This window comes from Mercenaria mercenaria, chromosome 15 (genome assembly GCF_021730395.1).
Source record: "Mercenaria mercenaria strain notata chromosome 15, MADL_Memer_1, whole genome shotgun sequence".
Classification (NCBI taxonomy): Eukaryota; Metazoa; Mollusca; class Bivalvia; order Venerida; family Veneridae; genus Mercenaria; species Mercenaria mercenaria.
In genome coordinates this window covers 30049030-30073358 of record NC_069375.1, presented here as the reverse complement: position 1 = coordinate 30073358, position 24329 = coordinate 30049030, and the positions used below count along the sequence as shown (strand labels likewise).

Here is a 24329-nt window from a genome sequence, read left to right as displayed (position 1 = left end):
TTTATAATAACTCTACCTACAGAATATTAAAAAAAAAAGATGTTAAAAAGTATTATGGGGCAAAAGAATTGATTTTATTTAGGTAACAGAGAAATGTACCACTTGAAGCAGGGGAATGATCTAAATGCAATAAGCTAGTGTTTAAAAAATCAGTACAAACTTTCTCTTAATTGGTGGAATTGTTGAAAGTTAAAAAATCCACAGCAAAAAGCCATTACTTTTTATGCAGTTACTGATCTTTATCATAGAATATACAACATTGTTATGAATGAAACCAAGAAAACAAAGATGTCTTGGTTACTGAATATCTTTGTTACTGATAAACCTGTGTTGAATACACCACATAGACAATCCTGCTTCTGCAACTTCCTCCTATATAAAGAACATTTTATTCCAAGAATGTTTATGACTTGTACATATTAGTTACTCAGAAAAGAGTTTTGCACATTAGCAATGTTATAACATGAGTAACCATACTCTAACCCTGATCATGCTGGGCATGACTGATTATGCCTTTGCGACCAGTGTAGATCATGATCAGCCTGCACTGTTAGCCTTTCATTCAGTATATTTTTGGTAAGCACCCCTATTAACAGTTAATGGTACTGTCCATACTGAAAGATGGGCAAGTTCATTATAGAAGTTTAGCAGGGTAATGGCTAATGCATTATGCTAACCATGTCTTGTTTACAAAATGATGATTGAGAAAATAAATATAAAGATTATAATTTATATTTGACTGAATTAATGAAACGGAACCAATATATATGGACAAAGTGATTTTAGTAATGCTATTTCATAAAGCAATGACAGTATCTGTAAATCGTTGCCACAATTTGTATTGAGCTAGTCTTACTCGTAATAAAACAGGGGTTCTGGTAGTCCAGCAATGTGAAGATATGAGCATTTTGTTCACACTGGTTGTTCCATCAATGAACTCAGTTTCTCAAACTGGTGCTACTTGAGTGTAACAGTAGAAAATTCACTTTTATATCCCTCATTCCTGCACATCAGTATGTATAAACTGACAAGTTGACATAAATTGCAAAAATAATTGTTAGATCAAGACCCTTCTTCTGTATTTAAGAAAAAATATAGCATAGGAGTCTGTTTGAACTTTAAATCAGGAACTGAAAATGGTTTAAGATGCTTAAAACTTTCAGTCCATTACAAGAGCAATAACTTTATCATGAAATAAAATACCTGTATGCTAAGAAAATAAAGTAAGATACTAGTGTATTAGTAAGTCATTGTACAGATAGAACAAAAAAAAACTGAATATTCATTTACAATAAAAGCTTAAAACAAAAGAAACGAGAGAAAGGTTTGCAAGACACATATTATAGGACAAGTTAATGTTTGATTATTTTCTACCATGGATGTAGTTGAAACTCCCAGATGCCTCGTGTATTCATTGATTTCCAATTTTAGCCCTCTATACCGCTCGCTTGCAGTGTGTACAGCTGTTATATCTGCTTTAGTTGATCAGTAAAGTTTGCACAAAACCAGCATCAGTTTCAAGGGCAGTTTATTTTAAGCTTTTAAAAATCAGATCTGAACTTACTACGTTTTGAGCAGTATCTAAGACAAGGAGACAGAAACACTTGAAAAAATTCTTCAGTCTGAATTAGCTTAATTTTGAATTAAATGGCAATAAAATCTGAAAGCAAATACAACATAATCTTTGCTTGGAAAGTGGGCAAGAAGTTGACACTAACGGGCATCCATTTTGTCAAGGACATACTTCATCAAACTTGCTTTCTTTACAAACCAAACACAAAACAAACAAATACAGTTAAACTTTATTTGCTCAAACTCAAGGGGACCAGCTAAATCTGAGTTATCACTAGTTTGAACCAGCAAACAATGTATAGTATTCATGGAATTTCTGGAACCTGACAGGGCGGTATCCGCATTATCAAAGTTTGAGTGAACAAAGTTTGACTGTAGAGGATATTATATCAGTGTCTTTTCATACAGAATTTATTTAACAAGTTGAATGAAGTAATAAAATTTGAGGTTCTGCAAAGCATTTTATCTTCTTTATTCAATAAGTTTAATAATTCAATGCGGAAAAAAAACAGAATTTTAACACATGTTTGGTTTCCTTGCTTAAACATCAAAATTTCTTCTTTCTTTACCTGTTATAAAGTCAGTTTGATCATCATCTATTTTATTACAATATTGTAAACCAACAAATGTGTGATAAAGGTAATTCTGTTAAAAGTATAAGCTGTAAGTATGAAATATATCCCTCCATCTGGTTTACTAAATTTCTGTTATAAACAAGTTCAATATATTGATCAGTATAACTACAAGCAAACTTGCTAACTCTGCATATACATAATTATATCTTGGAATGTACGGGGAAATGAACCTGAACAAAACGGGAGTTGACAGTATTTCATATATAAAGTGAATGAGCAGATATCAGTGTTCACAGCTGTGTGTATATAAACTGACTAGACTTGAGGCATTTTGCTATAAATCAATAATGTAGTTGATCTTGCAATAAGATCCCCAAGAAATTTTCGAAACAAGTGATTTCAGTTCCTTTTTTTTTTGCCCTAATGGGAAGCATTTAAGAATCATGTCACAAGTCCAGCCATTCATCTACACTGTATCTTCTTAACTGTCCCTACAGTCATTAAACTGCACAAGGACTGAGTAAGGAAGACTGCTTTTCGGTTAGGGACCCCAAAGGTCAAGGTCACTCAAGATAGCTCCCAGCCAAAGCCTGAAACATTTTAGTTTATTTCAGTTTTAGTATACTCCGTGCTTCTAAGTATCCTTGCACATTCTCATTTTTTTCCCTAACCCACCCCCCCCCCACCCCGCACGCACGCACACATACAAAGCAAAAAAACTGGTATTACGCTTGTTTGCAATAGACATCACATCAACTCCTGATCAGTACATCAACATGCTCTCTCAAATTAGCTTTTCCCCCTTTATCTGTAGTTATTTCTAAGGAAAATCAGTTTTTTGGATCAGAAGTTGGAGAGACCAAAGCATATGCTGTACCCACTCAAAATTAGGGGCAAGTGGAACACTGGCCCCCCAGCCCCACCCCCAACTGCTCCTACACAAACAATGATTCTATTACAGTAAAAGCTGTCCATAGTAACCACCTTGGAAAGTCATTTGAGAAGAATTGTGTACAGTGAGGATTAAATAGCCCTACATATCAAATGATTTAGATTCACAAGTAGTACAAATTATGGATGTGATATCCAATGGGAGTTTTTGTCAAAATTAGTGTGGAAGACATGCTGTTTTTATGGGGGAGTGGGTGATGCTTACTGGGGAATAGGGCCAAAGTTTGCATAAAAAACACTATAGTTGTACCCTATACTTAGAAATGATAAGTACAGGTCTGACTGCACAAGTTGGAGTCACTGTGTGTAGTCTGAAACAGAATGTCGCCAGAAACAGAATGTCACCATGATGTCAAGGACTGTCTAGCATAATGACTTTAGACCATGCTTAAAGGTTATCATTACCATCTTTATATATCCTTCCTTTTGTGTATGCAATATTTTCAAAAGTGTGACAGGAGGCTGAGTGGTTAAGGTTGCTGACTAAAGATAACTTGCACCTCACCAATGTGGGTTCGAGCCTCACTCGGGGCATTAATTTCTTCATGTGAGAAAGCCATCCGTCTGGCTTACGGAAGGTCGATGGTTCTACCCAGGTACCTGCCTGTGATAAAATAATGTACAGAAGGGCACGTGGGGTCTTCCTCCACCATTAAAGCTGGAAAGTCGCCATATGACCTATAATTGTGCTGGTGCAACGTAAAACCAAACAACAACAACAAAATCAGAAGTGCGACAGCTTCATGTTGTAGTTTGTCATTTTCCCTTTCCTTTAACCACAAAATTTTTATTTCCTTAAGTCGAAATGATATTTTATTATATGTATGGTCCTTTTTTAAGGTGACAACTCACATTTACAAATGGAATAACAGTATTGATCAAAGAAATACACTATAGCATCATTGCCAGTATCAAACTTGATACATATGTGCACTTTCCAATGGAAAAAGTTAATTAAGGGAAATTGATTTTATAACCCTTGAACAGTTGGCAAAACATGTAACTTTACTGTATTTCTTCTAAAATGAACATAATTTCACTTGGATACAAGCATCTTTAAAACACATATTTATTTAGAAAGTTTTGATCTACAGCCGAAAAATTAGGTTACAAAGTTAACACAGCATTGTTGTCAGTTGTCGGACTTGGTACTACTCTTGATAGAGTGTATTCTTCTTTTATATTCTCTGTTTATTCAAAAAGTCTGGTTCTGCAATTATTATGCTCAATGTAAGGAACAGCACAGCCAAATCTTGGATAGGGACTCTGTCAAAGCACACTATTAACTGTACAGCCAGGTCTTCGATAGGGACCCTCTCAAAGACCACAACTACTTGCAGTGCAGCCAAGTCTGATAGGGACCCTTTCAAAGCACAACTACATACAGTACATCCAAGTCATTGATAGGGGCCCTCTCAAAGATCACAACTACATACAGCACAACCAAGTCTTTGATAGGGACCCTCTCAAAGGACAAGTGCATGCAACACTTCCAAGTCCTTCATAGAAACCATCTCAAAGTCCAACTACATACAACAAAGCTATATCTTTGATAGGGACCCTCTCGAAGCAGAACTACGTACAGTACATCCAAGTCTTTGATTGGGACCCTCTCAAAGCAAAACTATTCACAGCACATCAAAGTCTTTGATGGGGGCCCTCTCAAAGCAAAACTAGGTAGAGTACATCCAAGTCTTTGACATGGACCCTCTTAAAGAACACAACTACATTATCTGGCTGAGTATGTTTACTTACACAAGCGCAAGTCTGCCTGCTATGCTGAGGTATATATCAAATAGACAAGGTCACTCGTGGTTTTGGGAGATGCCTGTTATAGACGGATGTTACTGTAAATTATTTACTCCATTAACGGTATTCAAAGGGATGCAAAAGAGGCAAGATGCGTGTCTTTAAGAAAGTTGCAGTGTAAGAGAATAATACTGAGTCAATAGTGATGTTAGTCTGTATTGAAGAAGCTTGTTCTTAAGATACCTATATTCTGCAAATTGCTTTGCTTTTTGACTAGAGCCATTTTAGAAAATAAGATCTGTTAAAGAAATACTTTCGTCAGGTGGGGCAAAATTACAGAAAATAGACTTTGTATAATAATTTGTGACATTGCATGCAATATGCACATCCAGTGTTGCAAAGTGTCAAAGGTTTATTTCCAGTTTTAGAAAAAAAAATGCTTCAGCCTGGTTATTAGAAATATAATGGTATTGTATAAAGTGTTGTATAGGTAAATGTAAAACTACAGTCGAGACTGTTTTAAGAGACCGACTTTGGGAAGCAGAGAAAAGGGTCACATATGACAGGGAGTCTCTTAAAACAGTCTCACTTAACAGGATGACGCTGGTTTCATATATGTTTCCAATTAAAGTATATGAATATCGGATTGGCCTCTTTTAAGGTAGGAGTGGAAAATGATTAAATACTATTTTTTAATTGCATATTGATAAAATATAAATTTCAAATAATTTGCATCATTCATATAATGTTGATAAAACAAATTTAAGCTCATGATCTGGCAAGAAAATAAAGCGGAGCGTAAAATATAAATGTTCCATTTGAACTATTTTACACACTGAGGTTTATCATATTTATATTTTTGTGTACTAATTGTTCATTGACATTTATTCGATTATTGACTGCATCTTTAATTTATGTTTACTTCGTCGTTTCCTGTTAAATGCCGCCATATTTTTGTTTCACCAGGAATAAAGTTAATTTATGCACCGACTCCGAATTCTTCAGCGACTTTTCCCTAATCGAGCAATTCAAGTGCCTTAACACGCTGTTCTAATGTCAAAACAGTTCTTTTTTATGTTTTTCATCGGCCATTTTTTGTAAACAAATAAGTTCTGAATCTCGTCTCAAACAACTTCACGCGAGATAAAGAACGGTAACTATATCGCGTAAAATCTTGTGAGGGAGCGTCTCAAAGTCGCTGAAAACGGTCTAAATATCGATTCGGGAGCCTGATTTCACAGTCGCTTGTCGCGTAAGGCAGGGAGTTGCTAAATTCAGACTCTTTTAATAGTAAATTGCGTCCGGAGCATAAAACAGGGTCGCATATGACAGGGAGTCGCTAAATTCAGGGGGTCGTTAAGGCAGTCTCGACTGTATATTGTTTTGATTTTATATGAAGATTTTCTATTCAATACTATTGCTTTCTAGCACATTGCAAATCTTATTTCTTGAAAGACCTTTAGGGGTTGGTAATGGAAAAAATTATGCTGTCACTGGTACACTGTTCAAAGCTGCGTGAAAGATCTGATAAAAACATTAAAGATTTTTTTCTTTTTATGAACAATACATCTTTATCAAACAAAATGGCACACCTGTTCATATCTTTTGATAACATCAAGAAACAATGGAGTGTACAATACTTAATCTGGCAAAATTTACATCACAGTTTTGTTAAAACATTGCAAAAAGTGGATAAGTGCAATGAAATAAAGAAGCAGTTGTCCAGTTTTTGCTCTAATATAATTTCTGATGGTATAATAGTAAAACAGCCATCTATGTTCTAAATATAAGAACGCATGATATATGGTTGGTGGTTTAACCTGGATTTGTCATTCATTCTCTTCCTTGTAACAGATTTAAAGGATTTTAAAGCTGAAATACATAACTATATACTGAGCCGCACCATGAGAAAACCAACATAGTGGGTTTGCGACCAGCATGGATCCAGACCAGCCTGCGTATCCGCGCAGTCTGGTCAGGATCCATGCTGTTCGTTCTTAAAGCCATTGGGATTGGAGAAACTGTTAGCAAACAGCATGGATCCTGACTGGACTGCGCGGATGCTGGTAGCAAAGCCACTATGTTGGTTTTCTCATGGCATGGCTCATACTATATATTTCATTAGACGAGAGCTTTCAAGAAATATTCAAGGTAGTTGTGCACTTTCCATATCACAACTTTTGAATTATGCCCTGAATTTTCCAAGCATCTTGATATTCAAAGAATTTTCAAACAGTAAAAATGATGGGGTCATGTCCTTGAATTAATGTTGTACTGATTAAAAACAAATCAAGTTTATCTTTACATGACTAATTTTACTGATCACATGTTTGTGTGGTAGTAAATGAATGAAGATAGTTGTAAATGTATATGAAACAGTTATCTCTCCTTGCCTAGCCCTTACTATGCTAAATTTCTGTAATGAACTTGTCCATCTTTCAATTTGGACTGTACCATTAACTGTTACAAGGGGTGCTTACCAAAAAGAGACTGACTGAATAGCGAACAGTGCAGATTATGATCAGACTCCACTGATGTGCAGGCTGATCATGATCTACACTGGTCGCAAAGGCAGAATCGATCGTGTCCAACATGATAAGGGTTAAACATACCGACAAAATATGCCTTAATGCAGAGGTTGGTATGTGGAAATCTAAGTTTATAAAACTGTTATTGTGCGACATCTGTTGGTAAGAAAATTGAACTAATTTATAGATTGATGTCGCAATGCAAAGTTGTTGTATCTAGTTTTTATAACATTGATAAGTTGCAGTCGTTTTACAATAAGATCTTGGAAGCTGACGCTAAGATAATGTGAAAAATTACAAATCTCTAACATATATGAGCCGTGCCATGGGAAAACCAACATAGTGGCTTTGCGACCAGCATGGATCCAGACCAGCCTGCGCATCCGCGCAGTCTGGTCAGGATCCATGCTGTTCGCTAACGGTTTCTCTAATTGCAGTAGGCTTTAAAAGCGAACAGCATGGAGCCTGACCAGACTGCGCGGATGCGCAGGCTGGTCTGGATCCATGCTGGTCGCAAACCCACTATGTTGGTTTTCTCATGGCACGGCTCATATAATGAATATAGCTCTATAGCTGATTTAAAGGCAAGGCACTGCTAGAGAATTCATTGGTTGTTAAGAAATACCAGCCAACAGTGTAGTATTTGATTGTGTTGTATTGATGACTAAATGGACACTGATAAAAAATTGAACTCAGTTGGCAAATTTTATATTCAGAAAATATGAATATCATAGCAAACAAAAATTGCTGAAGCACAAAAAATACTTTTTTAGAGGACAATTTGTTTCCTTAATGAGATTTACTTTATTTGTTTACTTTCATATTGAATAATTTTAAATACCTGAAAATTAGAAGAAAAAAAAAAGACTAACTAAAGATGTTTGAAAATGGGCTACTTTTGTTTGGGACTATTTATTTAGCATTATTGATACTTCGATAAAAAAATATAGTTCTAAAGATAAGTGAGCACTTACTACTTTTGTGGTTGAAAATGGATCAGTTATCTGGTCTGTACCATAATATTATATTTTTTCTCATGAACTTCATTGGAAGTTTGACTTCACAAGAGTATTGATAGTTCTAGTCGAATATTTATTGATCTCGTATTGTATCTGTGATATTTATAGATTATAGATAAGTTATCTTACATATTTACAAATGTTATATGAAATATATCTACAATAAAATCTTAATATTTACCATGTGTTTATTCTTTTTATTATAAGAAAATCAACTAATAATTTCTATCTTCCTTACCATCAGGTCTAGAAGAAGCAAGTGGTCCGTCTAAACTACCTAAAAATGCTGACCTCAGTAAACCCATCCCAAAACGTACTGGGTAAGAACCACATAAGAAAAGGATTCGTAAAGTATTAATTACAAATAGACTGTGAAATGGAATAAAGCTGATGGTTCTGTCCATAAGGCCAACTAATGGGATTGTAAACCGTCGCCAAGGGATATGCAGAGGGTCATTCATCAAAAAAGGGGGTTAGATGGGAGTAATGGGGGTCAATGAATGTTTAATTTCATATTCACAAGTAATTGGTTTCAAAGACAGTTATGGGCTGTATTCTTACATATGATGTAGAAATGAATATTATGCAAATTGTATGAAGAGCCCTTTGCTCCCTGGGTCATCTATTTGATTATATTATTCTACTGCTGACAACGTTTCAACCTCTACAACAATTACATTCCTACATAAGAAATTAATTAACATAAATCTGATGGTTATATAGCGTTAAGGTCTTGAGCACCAAGAACTTCACGACATCATTTATGAAGTATGGTGACATATGTATTAGTTTAAGCAAATCTGAGTCAAAAGCTATAAATCAAAGTTTTGCAGGTCTTGATAAACTTTAATAAAAGAATGGGTCACTTGGAATTTTGGGGGGGAAGCTGGAGGCAGAGAAAAAGTAATAAACAATTAGCTTTTTGGGATTCAACCATTGCACGCCAATTTTGAAAACAAATATCTTTATAGTGTTTATCCCATTTCACAGCGAACTGCCGATATAGTTTATATTATACATGCATAACAATCGATAACAGTTGAATACAGCTGTCGGCAAGTAACTCTGACACAGATTGTTGAACATAAATAATATGTACATATTAAATGTATGGAGGCTGTCTTCATACATAGTAAAATAAAAATTTAACATTTTCTTGATGCGCTTTAACTGCTATTACTTTATACGAGTTACTAAAGATTAACATGTAATTATTATTGGCAGTATTTGTCTTTGCAATGTACCCATTAACCTTGTATGGTAGAAATAAAAAGAGATTCTGTTTAATCCAGGTCTGATATAAAGTCAGAGTTGCCAAGCAAGCGGTCAAGACCAAACATGCCACCACCATTGAGTGTTCCATCAGCATCATCATCATCAACTAGCACACCCTCTGCCACCTCACCGCAGTCACCCGGGGAAATTCATGGAAAAATCAAAATCATACCTGCCAGACCAAAGCGTAAGTGTTACTGTTATTATACATTTCATTTGAGCTTATTGTATTTGCAGCCTACGGTGAATAAACTTGTACCAGTCTCGAAAAGAATTTTTGAAGAAAGCATTTATTTCATTTAGTACTATATTTAATGATGGTAGCAACATAAAGAATAATTTTGTTTGTTCTGTTCCAGCTAATCATGTCCTTCACGAGAGCTCTGGGTTTATGGATAGTTTAGATGTTGGAAGACCATATGGTTCTTTGAAGAAAAAGCGTAGATTATCTGGAGCATCCACTACGCCACCAAGTAAAAGTCAAAGTGTTCCGACCACACCACCTAGTCCAGTGTCTCCAACAACTGCTATAGCCAGAAGTCTTCCATCTGTTCCATCTGTAAGTTAATCAAAAATTGATGAAAATTTTGCAAGTTTTTTTATCCCACGATACACTGCTTTTTTGCTAGTTATGTCTCACACCACACAGTGGTGTGGGAGACATATTGATTTACTCCTGTTTGTGTGTGTGTGTGTGTGTGTCTGTCACAAAGCTTATCCACACTCTTAAATCGAACATTTCTCATCCGATCTTCACCAAACTTGAACAAAATGTGTTTGCCAATAAGTTCTCGGCCAAGTTTGATAACTAACCAAATCAGCCCAGGCACTTCGGAATTATGGCCCTTGAAATTTGTTTTTGATAATCAAAGCACTCAAAATCTGATAAGGCAGTTGAGGTCTTGGTGCATGGTTGCCTCGTATACTACTATTCAGATGATTAGGCAGTTGTGGGAGATATGCGCTTTTCTCAAAAGCAGCTCTACTTTTACTTAATATATAATTATTCAGCCAATTTTACATGCTTGATTACTGTTTCTCCAATTATGCATAATATATTGCAATTTTATTAGTTTTACATGATATAGTTGTATTTCACCAAGTTTACAGGTACATGCTGTATAACTGTCTTACCAAATTTACATGATCCATAACTTTTTCAGTTTTGTATGATATATCAATATTTTGCATGCTTCATTTAAGAAATAATGAATAGAAAAAACGTGTTTTAACGTTATTAATACACAGAAAGAGGTTATACGTCTGCGGAATATTTTCACAAGGGTGTACTGCGGAATAATTTCACGAGGGCATAGCCCATATGAATTATTCTGGTGGCGTATAACCGATTTTTAGTGAAATAATTTAGGAAAAAACACGATTTTGTTATACATTATTTCGATTCTAATATGCCCTTAATCGAAAACAGTAGATAAAGTATAGTGGTGCTCTTTCTTGGTTGCAACAAAAACATTGACGTCATCACACGTTAACTTGACGTCATTTTAGCGTAAGCGTGTTTTAACAGAAACAAGCATATTAGAATACTATTTCTTCAATTTTACATTGTTATGCTTTGTTACTATTTTATCAGTTTTACATAATGTATCATTATTTCACCAAGTTTACATGCTACATTTCTGTTTCACCAGTTATAATTCATTCTTACTATTTCACCAAGTTTACATGATATATACTGTTTACATGATATGCATTATGTATTACTACTCCACCCATTTAAGATGATAGATTTCTATTTCACCACTTTTAAATATTATTATATCCCCAGTTTTACATGATATATTTCACTAGTTTTACAAAGACACTCAAGAAACGGAGTCCACACAAGATAATGAAGATACAAAAGAGGAAAAGAAAGAAAGAAGTCCCTCCCCTACTGAAGTAGCAAATGGTGATGACAAATCAGAAGTAAAATCTGAAACTAGTGAAGAGAACAAAGATAAAACTGGTTTGTTTATACCAAATTTTAGTGAGTTTTATGGATGTGGAATTTCTTTGTTTAACAAAAGCATACACATAAAACATAAGGTCCAGGAATTTAAATGAATGCTTATTGTCATGACACAATTTATTTAATTAAAAAACACTATCCAGTAAAGGTGACAATTTTTGTCACATATGTTTACATATAAACACAAAGTTTTGTTAATTATGAGCATAAATTGTGCATAAATAACCGTTTTACCCATTAGCAAGTGTGTCAGGAGAAATAAATAATGTTACAGTTACTGAACAGGTTACAGAGGTGAAGATTCAATGCTTGATGTATTTGACAGTGTTTGACATAGTGCATTAATTTTAAATACCTGTGTGGTCCAATACACCTGAATCTGCATCACATTTACCTTTTATAGAAGCATTTCACTTGCTAAGAAAAGACGTATTGTTTGGCATTCCATTTTAAGAGTTATTTTTGTATATCCATTTGTATTACATAATAAATTATATCAGTTTGGATGAATTTTAAAAATTGATTGATTGGACTGAGCTGAGTTTTTATTTGTAAACATTTAGATTGCAACAAGTTGATTGTCATAGACTTGCTTACTTGACCTTTATTTGATAACATTATATGTCCTTATATATTCATTTTTTGTCACTTTAATTATAAACAGTTTTGTACAACTTCTGTGTAATTGAAAGAGCTATTTTCATAACGAGAGTTCATTTAATAAAAGAACCTGCCATCTTCATAAAGAATTCTTAGCTTAATAGAAAATTTCCATGTGTCATTTTACTGCTTGACAATTGGTCATAAAATACTACAAGCAAAAAAAATACAGTAGCAAAGCACATTTTTATCCCTTCTAGTTATAAATAGATACTTATTTCCATAAATTATTCTATATATGGATTTTCTTAATTGAACAGACAACGAGAAGACGGTGGAAAGAAGTCCTTCACCAACAGAATCTTTATCAGCTACCTCAGCAAAAGAATCAAAAGGCTTGTTGACTACAGGTGCTACTAAGGTGAAGAAGAAGAAGAAATCGGTCAGCTGGAAAGAGGACCATGAAATCAAAGAAATCTTCTACTTTGAGATGGACGAAGAGGAAAGAGGTATGATAAATGTTTATCCCTTCAAAATTATCTTCAGCTCACCTCACTTCACAATTAGTAGACGGAGTATTTAACTCAGGCACATGATCAGACAAACATATACTTTTGTCATCCAGTAGGCAAGAAAAATGTCCCTTCTAACCATCCTCAGCCTGCCTCGCTTCACTCAGACATGCTGACAGAATAGTCCCGCGTTAATTCAATACCATGACATAAATGACCTTAATGAAGAACAAGTTAGTTTTGAAATTAATCTTAATTTGATAGAAAAATTCATGTTTTTACAAAGAAACTGTAGTAAATGTTTAGACAAACTTTATAATCTGATTTGTGGTATATTATTGCAGTGAATGTAAACAGACCTAAAGATTTCAATCAGGCTCAAAGGAACGAGATGATGGCGGACAGAAGGGTAAGTGTGCAGTGCCACAGTGAATTTGATATGTGTTTAGGGATAAGGCTGAGTATATAGAGCTGCAATTCATTGCATTTCACAGAAAATGAAGTATGTCAATGTAGATTTAATATTAATACTTATAGAGAACAAATAAATCAAAAACATTTTAAGGATAAGCACTTTGAAATGTAAATTTAGAAAACTGATGCTGTGATATCATTACTATTTGTGGGAAATGTATGGAACTTGACACTGGAAAATATGAGTTTGAATATGGTAATACTAGTTACCAAGTAATATGATGTAATAAATATGGTGCTTAAAAACTCAAATTGCATCATTTGCAAATGCGACAAAACATTAATGATAGTGTCCCAGTTTACCTCGTGTTGCTATATTAAAATCTTATTAGTATGAGATGTGCTTCTGTTCAGCGCTTTATTTGTTGTTGTTGTAATTGCAAATATGGCCTTAAATACCATCTCTAGATGTAAAACACTAAGCTCTATAATATATGGTGCTAAGTTCTTCCATATATGACACCAATTATAAATATTCTGTTTTTCAGGCATTTGAGTCAAGTGTAAGGATGAAGAATGACCATATGGTGGAACAAATTACTGTAAGAAGCATTTAAAGCGTTGTAAAAATAAAGTCTTAAATCAATACGCAATGATAAAACTGACTTCATACTTTTAGAGACTGACATCAGGTTTAAATAAAGTATAGTGTATGTGCAAGACATTAATGATTGTGAACACTTCAAAAGGGAGACAACTTGATATTTCAAGTTTTTGCAGTACTTTTTATACGCCCGTTTGAAAAACGGGACGTATTATGGGAACGCCCCTGGCGGGCGGGCAGCGTCCACAGACTGTCCGGAGCATATCTTCTACATGCATGGAGGGATTTTGATGAAACTTGGCACAGTTGTTCACCATCATGAGACAGAGTGTCGTGTGCAAGAACCAGGTCCCTAGGTCTAAGGTCAAGGTCACACTTAAAGGTCAAAGGTCAGATTTAAGAATGACTGGCTGGAGCATATCTTCTTCATGCATGGAGGGATTTTGATGAAAATTGGCACAATTGTTCATCATCATGAGACAGAGTGTCATGCGCAAGAACCAGATCCCTAGGTATAAGGTCAAGGTCACACTTAGAGGTCAAAGGATACAAGAATGAAAACTTTGTCCGGAGCATTTCTTCTTCATGCTTAGGGGGATTTTGATATAACTTGTCACAAATGTTTACCACCATGAGGCGGAGTGTCGTGCGCAAGAACCAGGTCCCTAGGTCTAAGGTCAAGGTCACACTTAGAGGTCAAAGGATACAAGAATGAAAACCTTGTCCGGAGCATTTCTTCTTCATGCATAGAAGGATTTTGATATAACTTGTCACAAATGTTCACCACCATGAGGCGGAGTGTTCTGCGCAAGAACCAGGTCCCTAGGTCTAAGGTCAAGGTCACACTTAGAGGTCAAAGGATGCAAGAATGAAAACCTTGTCCAGAGCATTTCTTCTTCATGCATAGAGGGATTTTGATGTAACTTGGCACAATTATACACCATCATGAGAGGAAGTGTCATGCGCAGTTCCTTTCTTTAGAATTACTTCCCTTTGTTGTTACTATAAATAGCTTATATTGTAACTTCTTCATTACTAGTCGTAGGGAAAAATCGAGACCACTTGTCTGTAGTACAACATGCATGCTACATCCAATTTTGAGGTGTATTTTGACCAATCTCTACCTGGTAAAGATTTTTGTGTGGAGTTACAATTTTTTTTTTTTGGATTTTTTTTTTTTTTTTAAGATTAACTTCCCTTAGTTGTTACTATAAATAACTTATATTGTAACTTTTTTATAATTGAACGTAGGGAAAAACCAAGACCACTTTTCTGTGGTACAGCATAGATGCTACTTTCAAATTTTAGGTGTATTTTAAGGTTTCTATACCTGGTAAGGAGTTTTTTTTGGGGGGACTTAGAAAAACAAGACTTACAATGATAACTAAACAACCATAAAATTAAAATGCATTTGCAATACATCAGCTAGAGTAAAGAAATTTGCTGTGACGGGCGTATATTGTGACATTCTGGCACTCTTGTTACAATATCTGAAACTCGTTTGAATATATTGTGGAAGATGCACATTGTTTTTTTGTAAGACAATATTGCACTAGCTGTAACTGACCTATTTTCTGATACAGTGGTACAGACCAAAGGTTGTTATTGGATACAAGGTGCTAGATTATGGTAAAGACAGCAAGGAGAAGACAATCCAGAAACTACGGGAACAGAGTGTCCTACAGGCACTGTTCTTCCATAAAAACATGTTGCCAGACAATCCACAGGAACCAGACATGGAAAACGAAGAACCGGAGGAGCCAAAAACTATACCTGTTGATGATGTAAGTCTTTCAACATTGTTTCAGAATACTAGACAGAAATTTCCTGTTCAGTTAAGGTGATTTATGTCATATATGAGCCGTGCCATGAGAAAACCAACATAGCGGGTTTGCGACCAGCATGGATCCAGATCAGATCCATGCTGTTCGCTAACAGTTTCTATAATTACAATAGGCTTTGAAAGCGAACAGCATGGATCCTGACCAGACAGCGCAGATGCGCAGGCTGGTCTGGATCCATGCTGGTCGCAAATGCACTATGTTGGTTTTCTTATGGCGCGGCTCATATACTCTAATTATAGAGCAGATAGATGTATGTTTGGGTAATAGCAGGCTTATTTCTGAAGAGGAAACCAGGTTTGGATCAGAGGCTGTGGAGTAATTCGAAATCTGATGATAAGGAATGAGTTACATTGACAAAATAACTAGGGTATAAAAATCGTATCAGATTCAGACTGTATAGATGTAAAGTAGATAGGAACTTTTTAAACATTAGGTGTTGTACTGTCGTTAAGTTTGTAGTAGATAGGACCTTTTTGACATTAGGTATTGTACAGTCAGTATTTTAGTGGTAGATAGGACCTTTTTGACATTAGGTTTGGTACAATCAATAAGTTTGTGGTAGATAGGACCTTTTTCACATTAGGTATTGTACAGTCAATATTTAGTGGTACATAGGACCTTTTTAGCCCACCATCATCAGATGGTGGGCTATTAAAATCACTCTGCGTCCGTGGTCCGTCCGTCCGTCATTCCGTCCGTCCGTCCATCCGTCCGTCCGTTAACAATTTCTCGTTATCGCATCTCCTCAGAAACTACTAGGGGGATTTTGACCAAACTTTGTCAGAATGATGTATTGGTACCCTAGTTGTGTCCCCCTGAAAATCAGACTGGTTCAACAATTTATGAGTGAGTTATGGCCCTTTGTTTATTTCTATAATTTATATAGATTTATATAGGGAAAAACTTTGAAAACCTTCTTGTCCAAAACCACAGAGCCTAGGGCTTTGATATTTGGTATGAAGCATCATCTAGTGGTCCTCTACCAAGATGATTCAAATTATTTCTCTGGGGTCAAATATGGCCCCGCCCTGGGGTCACATGGTTTATATAGACTTATATAGGGAAAAACTTTGAATAACCTCTTGTCCAAAACCACAGGGCCTAGGGCTTTGATATTTTGTATGTGACATCATCTAGTGGTCTTCAACTAAGATTGTTCAAATTATACCCCTAGGGTCAAATATGGCCCCGCCCTGGGAGTCATATGGTTTACATAGACTTATATAGGGAAAAACTTTGAAAATCTTCTTGTCCAAACCACAAAGCCTAGGGCTTTGATACTTGTAATGTAGCATCATCTAGTGGTTCTCTACCAAGTTTGTCAAATTATCCTCCTAGGGTTAAATATGGCCCCGCCCCGGGGGTCACATGGTTCATATAGACTTATATAGGGAAAAGCTTTTAAAATGTTCTTGTCAGTAACTACAACATTCAAACTTGGACCACATGTATATTTTTGAGTGGCAAGATGAACCTTGACATGAGTTGACCTTGATTTTGACCTAGTGACCTACTTTCACATTTCTGTAGCTACAGCCTTCAAATTTGGACCACATGCATAATTTTGTGCACTGGAAAAAACTTTGACCTTTATTTTGACCTAGTGACCTACTTTCACATTCTTGAAGGTACAGGCATCAAATTTGGACCATATGCATAGTTTCGTGTTTCAAAATGAAATTTGACATTGATTTTGACCTAGTGACCTACTTTCACATTTCTCAAGCTACAGCCTTCAAATTTGGACTATGTGCATAGTTTTGTGTACCGAAAAAAACCTTTGACCTTGACATTGACCTAGTGACCTACTTTCACATTTTTGAAGGTACAGGCTTCAAATTTGGACCACATGCATAGTTTTGTATTCTGAAATAAAATTTGACCTTGATTTTGACCTAGTGACCTACTTTTACATTTCTCAAGCTACAGCCTTCAAATTTGGACCACTTGCATAGTTTTGTGTACTGAAATGACCTTTGACCTTTCCATTGACCTAGTGACTACTTTCACATTTTAAGGTACAGGCTTCAAATTTGGACCACATGCATAGTTTTGTATTCCGAAATAAAATATTGACCTTGATTTTGACCTAGTGACCTACTTTTACATTTTCAAGCTACAGCCTTCAAATTTGGACCACATGCATAGTTTTGTGTACCGAAACAAACTTTGACCTTTACATGACCTAGTGACCTACTTTCACATTTTGAAGGTACAGGCTTCAAATTTGGACCACATGCATAGTTTTGTATTCTGAAGTAAAATTTGACCATAATATTGACCTAGTGACCTACTTTTACATTTCTCAAGCTACAGCCTTCAAATTTGGACCACTGCATAGTTTTGTGTACTGAATGAACTTTGACCTTAAGATTGACCTAGTGACTTACTTTCACATTTCTGTAGGTACAGCTTCAAATTTAGGACCAAATGCATAGTTTTGTGTACCGAAACAAACTTTGGACCTTGACATTGACCTAGTGACCTACTTTCACATTTTTGAAGGTACAGGCTTCAAATTTGGACCACGTGCATAGATTTGTGTTGTGTATGGAAATGAAATTTGACCTTGAGCTAGTCAATAAGTCTTGAAATTTGGAACACTCAAAAATGGCACATTGGTGGGCGCCAAGATCACTCTGTGATCTCTTGTTGACATTAGGTATGGTAGAGTCATTAAGTTTGTGGTAGATAGGACCTTTTTGACATTAGGTATGGTACAGTCAATATTTTAGTGGTAGATAGGACCTTTTTGACATTAGGTTTGGTATAGTCAATATATTGAAAGTAATGTCACTGAAAGTACAATTTATCTTCCAATCTTTGGTAAAATATTAATGTCGTTTACAGCCTGCTGTCATCGAAGAAATGTTTAGGAGATATTTACATCTTATACTTTTCAAGAGAAAAATGGAGCAGAAAGTAGGAATTTAAGTTGTCAGTTACAGCGTTCACTATTGATTTCAGTTTTCATTTCACACAACTGCATGTATTTAAGTTGACTGTGTTGCATTTTCATATATGAGCCGTGCCATGGGAAAACCAACATAGTGGCTTTGCTACCAGCACAGATCCAGACCAGCCTGCGCATCCGCGCAGTCTGGTCAGGATCCATGCTGTTCGCTTTCAAAGCCTATTGCTATTAGAGAAACTGTTAGCGAACAGCATGGATCCTGACCAGCTGGTCTGGATCCATGCTGGTCGCAAAGCCACTATGTTGGTTTTCATTGGCTCATATTATTTCCTGTCCAAAAGTAGGGTGATGTTGTCTAGTGGTTGTCAGGATTTAGGGCCAGCCATTGTTCTAGAAATATGATATAAAATTGTTGTTGCTGTGTGGCAACTTTTTTCAGCGCAGTCCTTTAAGTTAATTTTGGGTGTGTAATTTGTTGGTTTCAGAATGTGGAAGTATAAATTGTTAAAGATAAAATAAATGTGAATTGTAATTATGCCCCCGGCATCTGCTGATGCGGGAGGCATATCGTGATTGCCCTGTCCATCTGTTCGTTTGTTCGTTCGTCCGTCCGTACGAGGTTAACCGAATTGGACCGTTTCGTCTAGCATCAATACCCCTAACTAGAATGACTTGATACTAATGCAGATGTAACCTGTGACCATTCCTCATCTTCACACATCAACTGACCTCAGTTTGACCTTGACCTTGAACTTAACCTCGTTTTGGACTTAGGTTGCTTTGTATCGACAAGGCTGCCACCGGGGGCATCAAGCGTTTATTGAAAGCAGCTCCTTGTTGTGTATTGGGATTAAATTGATGTTTTTGTGCTACAATGAAATCTAGAATAGTCCCTTATGATTACTAACGATTTAACAATAAATTTAGATGGACCTTTCAGGGTAAATATATGAAACTAATAAGATATACATGATTGTCAGTTGTACAGACTTTAAGTGTCAGCCACTAGACTAACATGCATTGCCATTGTGTTATCAGTCATCATTGTTACCATCATCATCATAATTATAAACATTATCATCTTGTTTCATCACTGTTGTTTTCATGACATAGTCATCATGGACATTGTCATCATCATCACTTTCCCTTTTAACTTTATTGTTATTATCATCTTCATCATCACTTTTCCTGTTAACTTTATTGTTATCATCGTCATGAAAATGATCATCAGTTTTTATGTCCCCGAAGGGAGGAATTATTAGTTTTCAACTGTCCGTCCGTCTGTCACAACGTTAACTTTTTGCATGAAGGCACTTTACTCGCGAACCACTGCACCCAGGACCTTCAAACTTCACATGCTGATAGTACTTATTGAGTATACTGCCCCTACTGACCTTGGGGTCACCAGGTCAAAGGTCAAGGTCACAGAGGCCAACGTTAACTTTTTGCATGAAGGCCTTTTACTTGCGAACCACTGCACCCAGGACCTTCAAACTTAACATGCTGATAGTACTTATTAAGTACACCACCCCTACTGACTTTGGGGTCTCCAGGTCAGAGGTCAAGGTCACAGGAGCCAACGTTAACTTTTTGCATGAAGGCACTTTACTCACGAACCACTGCACCCGGGACCTTCAAACTTAACATGCTGATAGTACTTATTGAGTACACCACTCCTACTGACTTTGGGGTCACCAGGTCAAAGGTCAAGGTCACAGGGGCCAACGTTAACTTTTTGCATGAAGGCACTTTACTCGTGAACCACTGCGCCCAGGACCTTCAAACTTCACTTGCTGATAGTACTTATTGAAAACACCACTCCTACTGACTTTGGGGTCACCAGGTCAAAGGTCAAGGTCACAGGGGCCAACATTAACTTTTTGCATAAAGGCACTTTACTCACGAACCACTTCACCCAGGACCTTCAATTTGTACATGCTGATAGTACTTTATGAGTACACCAACCCTACTGACTTTGGGGTCACCAGGTCAAAGGTCAAGGTCACAGGGGCCAACGTTAACTTTTTGCATGAAGACACTTTACATACGAACCACTTCACCCAGGACCTTCAAACTTCACATGCTGATAGTACTTATTGAGTACACCACCCCTACTGACTTTGGGGTCACCAGGTCAAAGGTCAAGGTGCTGCGGGGGCATTTGTCACCATTAGTGACAGCTCTTGTTTTTTAACTTTATTGTCATTATCATCATCATCATCATCATCATCATCATCATCATCACATTTCATTTTAACTTTGTTATAATCATCATCATCATCATCATCATTATAATCAGTTGAGATGTTTTAACTTCACTTGTCATCATCTTTACGTCAACCAGTAACCTCGGTATGATAGTAATTATCATGAACAGGGAAATTATGAAATATCTAAATGCAGACTTAAATCTTATTTATTCTAAAGTGTAATATGACATCTCTTGCAAGCAACTTGACAAGCTTTGAAAGGATATTGTATTTGAGTCTTTTTATTAAAAGATAAAAAAAAAGAAATATTTTGTTCAACAGTTCTGACCTTTTATTTACTGCATTCAAACTTTAGTTAGCTTTTAAGAGCCTAATTGGTGCATTATGTTATATGCTTGTGCATAATAGATAGATTACAAATCTTCTTTACATTCAACCAGGGCAGGAAATTAAACTTAAATGCCATATCTAACTCATAAATTTGCCTCATCTAGATTCCCTTATGAATCTTTATTAGGCATTTAATAGGTTTTATTGGTATAACAGTAATAAAACACTTGCATTAATATGAAGATAAAGTCATCCATTTAATGTAAGGAGTCTCCATATGGTAGCTTATTTGATGCTTTAAACCTGTTTGGGAAGAGAAGCTGCCTTATTGAACTACAGGGACCGTTTCAAGTGCAGTGATCACAAATTCCATCAGCTTTGGAGTCCACATGCTTATTTTTGCCATTTAATGAAAAGTAATGTCTGTAGATTTTATTGGCTGTAGGGATGGTAATAATATTGAACAGATAGAAGAGTACATGCTTGTTAGAATTTCATGAATTCCGGTAAACTGGAGACATTTAAGCTTGACTATTTCAGTTTGCTTTTGTTGTTGCCTTTTCATCGGCATTGGCAAAAACAGGTTTCACTAAAACTACTTGGCCAAGTGCTTTATACTTCACACATATATTTGGCATCATGAGACAACCTTACAGGACATGTTACATTACTCTAGCTTTTATATTGTCACAGTTATGCCCCCTTTTTAACTTAGAAGTTTTGCATGTAAGCAGGTTTCTCAGAAACTACCAAAAACTCACATATGTGGACGACCACACAGGGCAAGTTACTTATAACAGGCTTTTTGTATTTTCAAAATCCTGCCCATTTTAAACATAGAAATTCTAGTTAAAGCAGGTTTGTCATGAATAACTAGGCCAGGTGCATTCAAAGCTCACACATGTCCTCATCGTCAAGATATGACCTTATAGGGCAAGTAGCTTCACTCAGGCTTATATTTATAGCCAAATTATGCCACTTTTTGAATTAAGAAAATTTCACTTCTGTGAGCTAGTATTAGGTAGAAGTGCTTCAAGGAGTTGAGTATGCTGTCATTAGACAGCTCACGTTTATAAGTACATGTCGAAAGTAAGTAATAGCTCAAAAGGAATGAATTTTTCATGAGATTTTGTTCATGTCCATGCTTCTCTGATGCAAAGTAGTCAACACAAAAAGATTTTATTCCGCATTCACATGCCTTCACTAATAATGTATCTGTTTAAAACAGGTGTATTGACATGCATAAGTATTCCAGCATTGTTGCTTTATTTGACTGTGATGAAGGGAAAGCAATCTTCTCTTCGCAGAAATTTAAAAAGTTTCTGTCTACCACTTTAAACAGTTTCGCACAGTTAGTGACTATGTAACCTTAAGCCTTCTGGCAGCAAGAGATTTTACCTTTGCGACCAGTGCAGACCAAGATCAGCCTGCACATTTGTGCAGTCTGATCATGGTCTGCACTGTTCGCTATTCAGGCAGTAAATTTTCAGCAAACATCCCTTCAAATAATAAATGGCATTTCCCAAATTGAATGATGGACCAGTCCATTCTAGAAATTTAGCAGGGTAAAGGTTAAAAAGTGACAGCTGATGAGTGCTTAAGGATATGATATATATCTTTTCTAACAAGCAAATGAATTATTGCAGTTGACTTTGTTTTTTGTGAGAACAATTCTTTCAAAGGATAAAACAGATCGCATAGGGAAGTTGTTTTTGCGATAATTATGACATGATAAATGATAATGATGATAAAATAACCTATTTAATAAGCCAAATTCCTGTCCTTTAAATCAACAAAATTTAATGCTTTTGGTTATATACTAAATAAATATCATAGGAAATTTAGGCAATAAAAACAATGTAATTTTATTAATTGATGTACACGTTTAGCTTTCAAAATGACAGATTGATTTGGTTTGGGTGGGTTAAGGTGGAAGACACTTTGCACAGAAGAAATAAATTTACATATTTGAATAAATTGCTGCATATTTAATGTAAGATGATAAATATTGGTTAGTATGAAACGTAAGCATGTAGCCTAGCACAGTCATTTTGAGGCATTGTGATACTAAAGGGTAAAGAATGAGACATTGAGATATCAAAAATCAGCAAACAAGGAAAAGGTTTTCAAGTATGAAATGAGTTTTATAGCTTGTATGTTTTTGTTTCATTCTTCCCTGTATGACTTAACATTTTCGTCTAGATTTGTTCAATAAAAAAAAATTATCTTGTATTGAAATAATAGATAAACATGGGTACGTCTGAATTTGATGGGATGGTTAAAAATGATAACGCAAGAGATAAACCTCCATACCAAAGCAGAACGTTGAATTGGTTAGTAAACTCAATTATTTTCTTATTACAGATGTCTGGTGGTGAGGAATTTTTATATAACTATGACAGTCATCCACAGGCGGTACAGAATCAGGGCGGTGTGCCCATGGAGCCCATCATTGATCCACCGTTTCAACAACAGATTAATTCTCAACAACCCCCTACCTCAGGTCCTGGTGGCCCCGGGGGCTTCAGTTTACCCCCGGGTCTACAGCTGCCCCCTGATTTAGCCAACATTCTCAGTCACATGCAGAATACACAAAGTAATCCTAACGACCCTGTGATGGTTCAGGTACAGCAGATACTCAATAACCTAATGGTAAGTTGGAATAAAAGTATGTTTGCAGATTCTGCTGTATAAATTGGAAATACTGTTTCAGTTATGTCCAACAAAATGAAGGTGTGTGCAGATAAAAACACCCCGATTGAAACCTCACTCGATGCTGTTGTCTTCAAACTACCTGCTAGCAAGGATCAATAATGGGAACAGTCTTCCAGCATGGAGGCTGCAAATTCAATTCTTAAACATGTCCTATTATTAAATTCTCTATGAAGATCATATTAAACACAGTTTGTCTAAGGGGCCTCCTTGACTCAGTGGTTAATGTCGCTGACTTCAAATCACTTGCCCCTCACTGATGTGGGTTCGAGCCTCACTCGAGGCGTTGAATTCTTCATGTGAGAAAGCCATCTAGCTGGCTTATGGAAGGTCGGTGGTTCTACCCAGGAGCCAGCTCGTGATGAAATAATGTACAAAGGTGCACCTGGGGTCTTCCTTCACCATCAAAGCTGGAAAGTCGCCATATGGCCTATAATTGTGTCGGTGCAAGGTTAAACCAACATAACAAAAAACCAACAAACAGTTTATCTAAAGTCTTTTCATCATTCACCTTTTACTTGTGGTTTATCTATGTGTTTATATTTCAG

The 24329-nt window shown here is 36.0% G+C and overlaps 1 protein-coding gene across 2 annotated transcripts in view; it reads left to right on the top strand.

Moving 5' to 3' along the window:
* The window catches only part of LOC123549952 (serine/threonine-protein phosphatase 1 regulatory subunit 10-like), an 88435-nt gene that overhangs the window by 59447 nt on the left and 4659 nt on the right, over positions 1-24329 (top strand). The window contains exons 8-17 of one of the 2 annotated variants that reach the window (XM_045338397.2): positions 8639-8714; positions 9687-9856; positions 10029-10228; positions 11482-11638; positions 12562-12750; positions 13098-13162; positions 13716-13769; positions 15355-15555; positions 18466-18537; positions 23434-23721. In XM_045338397.2, the coding sequence (XP_045194332.2) occupies positions 8639-8714; positions 9687-9856; positions 10029-10228; positions 11482-11638; positions 12562-12750; positions 13098-13162; positions 13716-13769; positions 15355-15555; positions 18466-18537; positions 23434-23721 (1472 nt within the window). The remainder of the gene's footprint in view (positions 1-8638; positions 8715-9686; positions 9857-10028; positions 10229-11481; positions 11639-12561; positions 12751-13097; positions 13163-13715; positions 13770-15354; positions 15556-18465; positions 18538-23433; positions 23722-24329) is intronic. The other variant, XM_045338404.2, reaches the window with a different exon arrangement.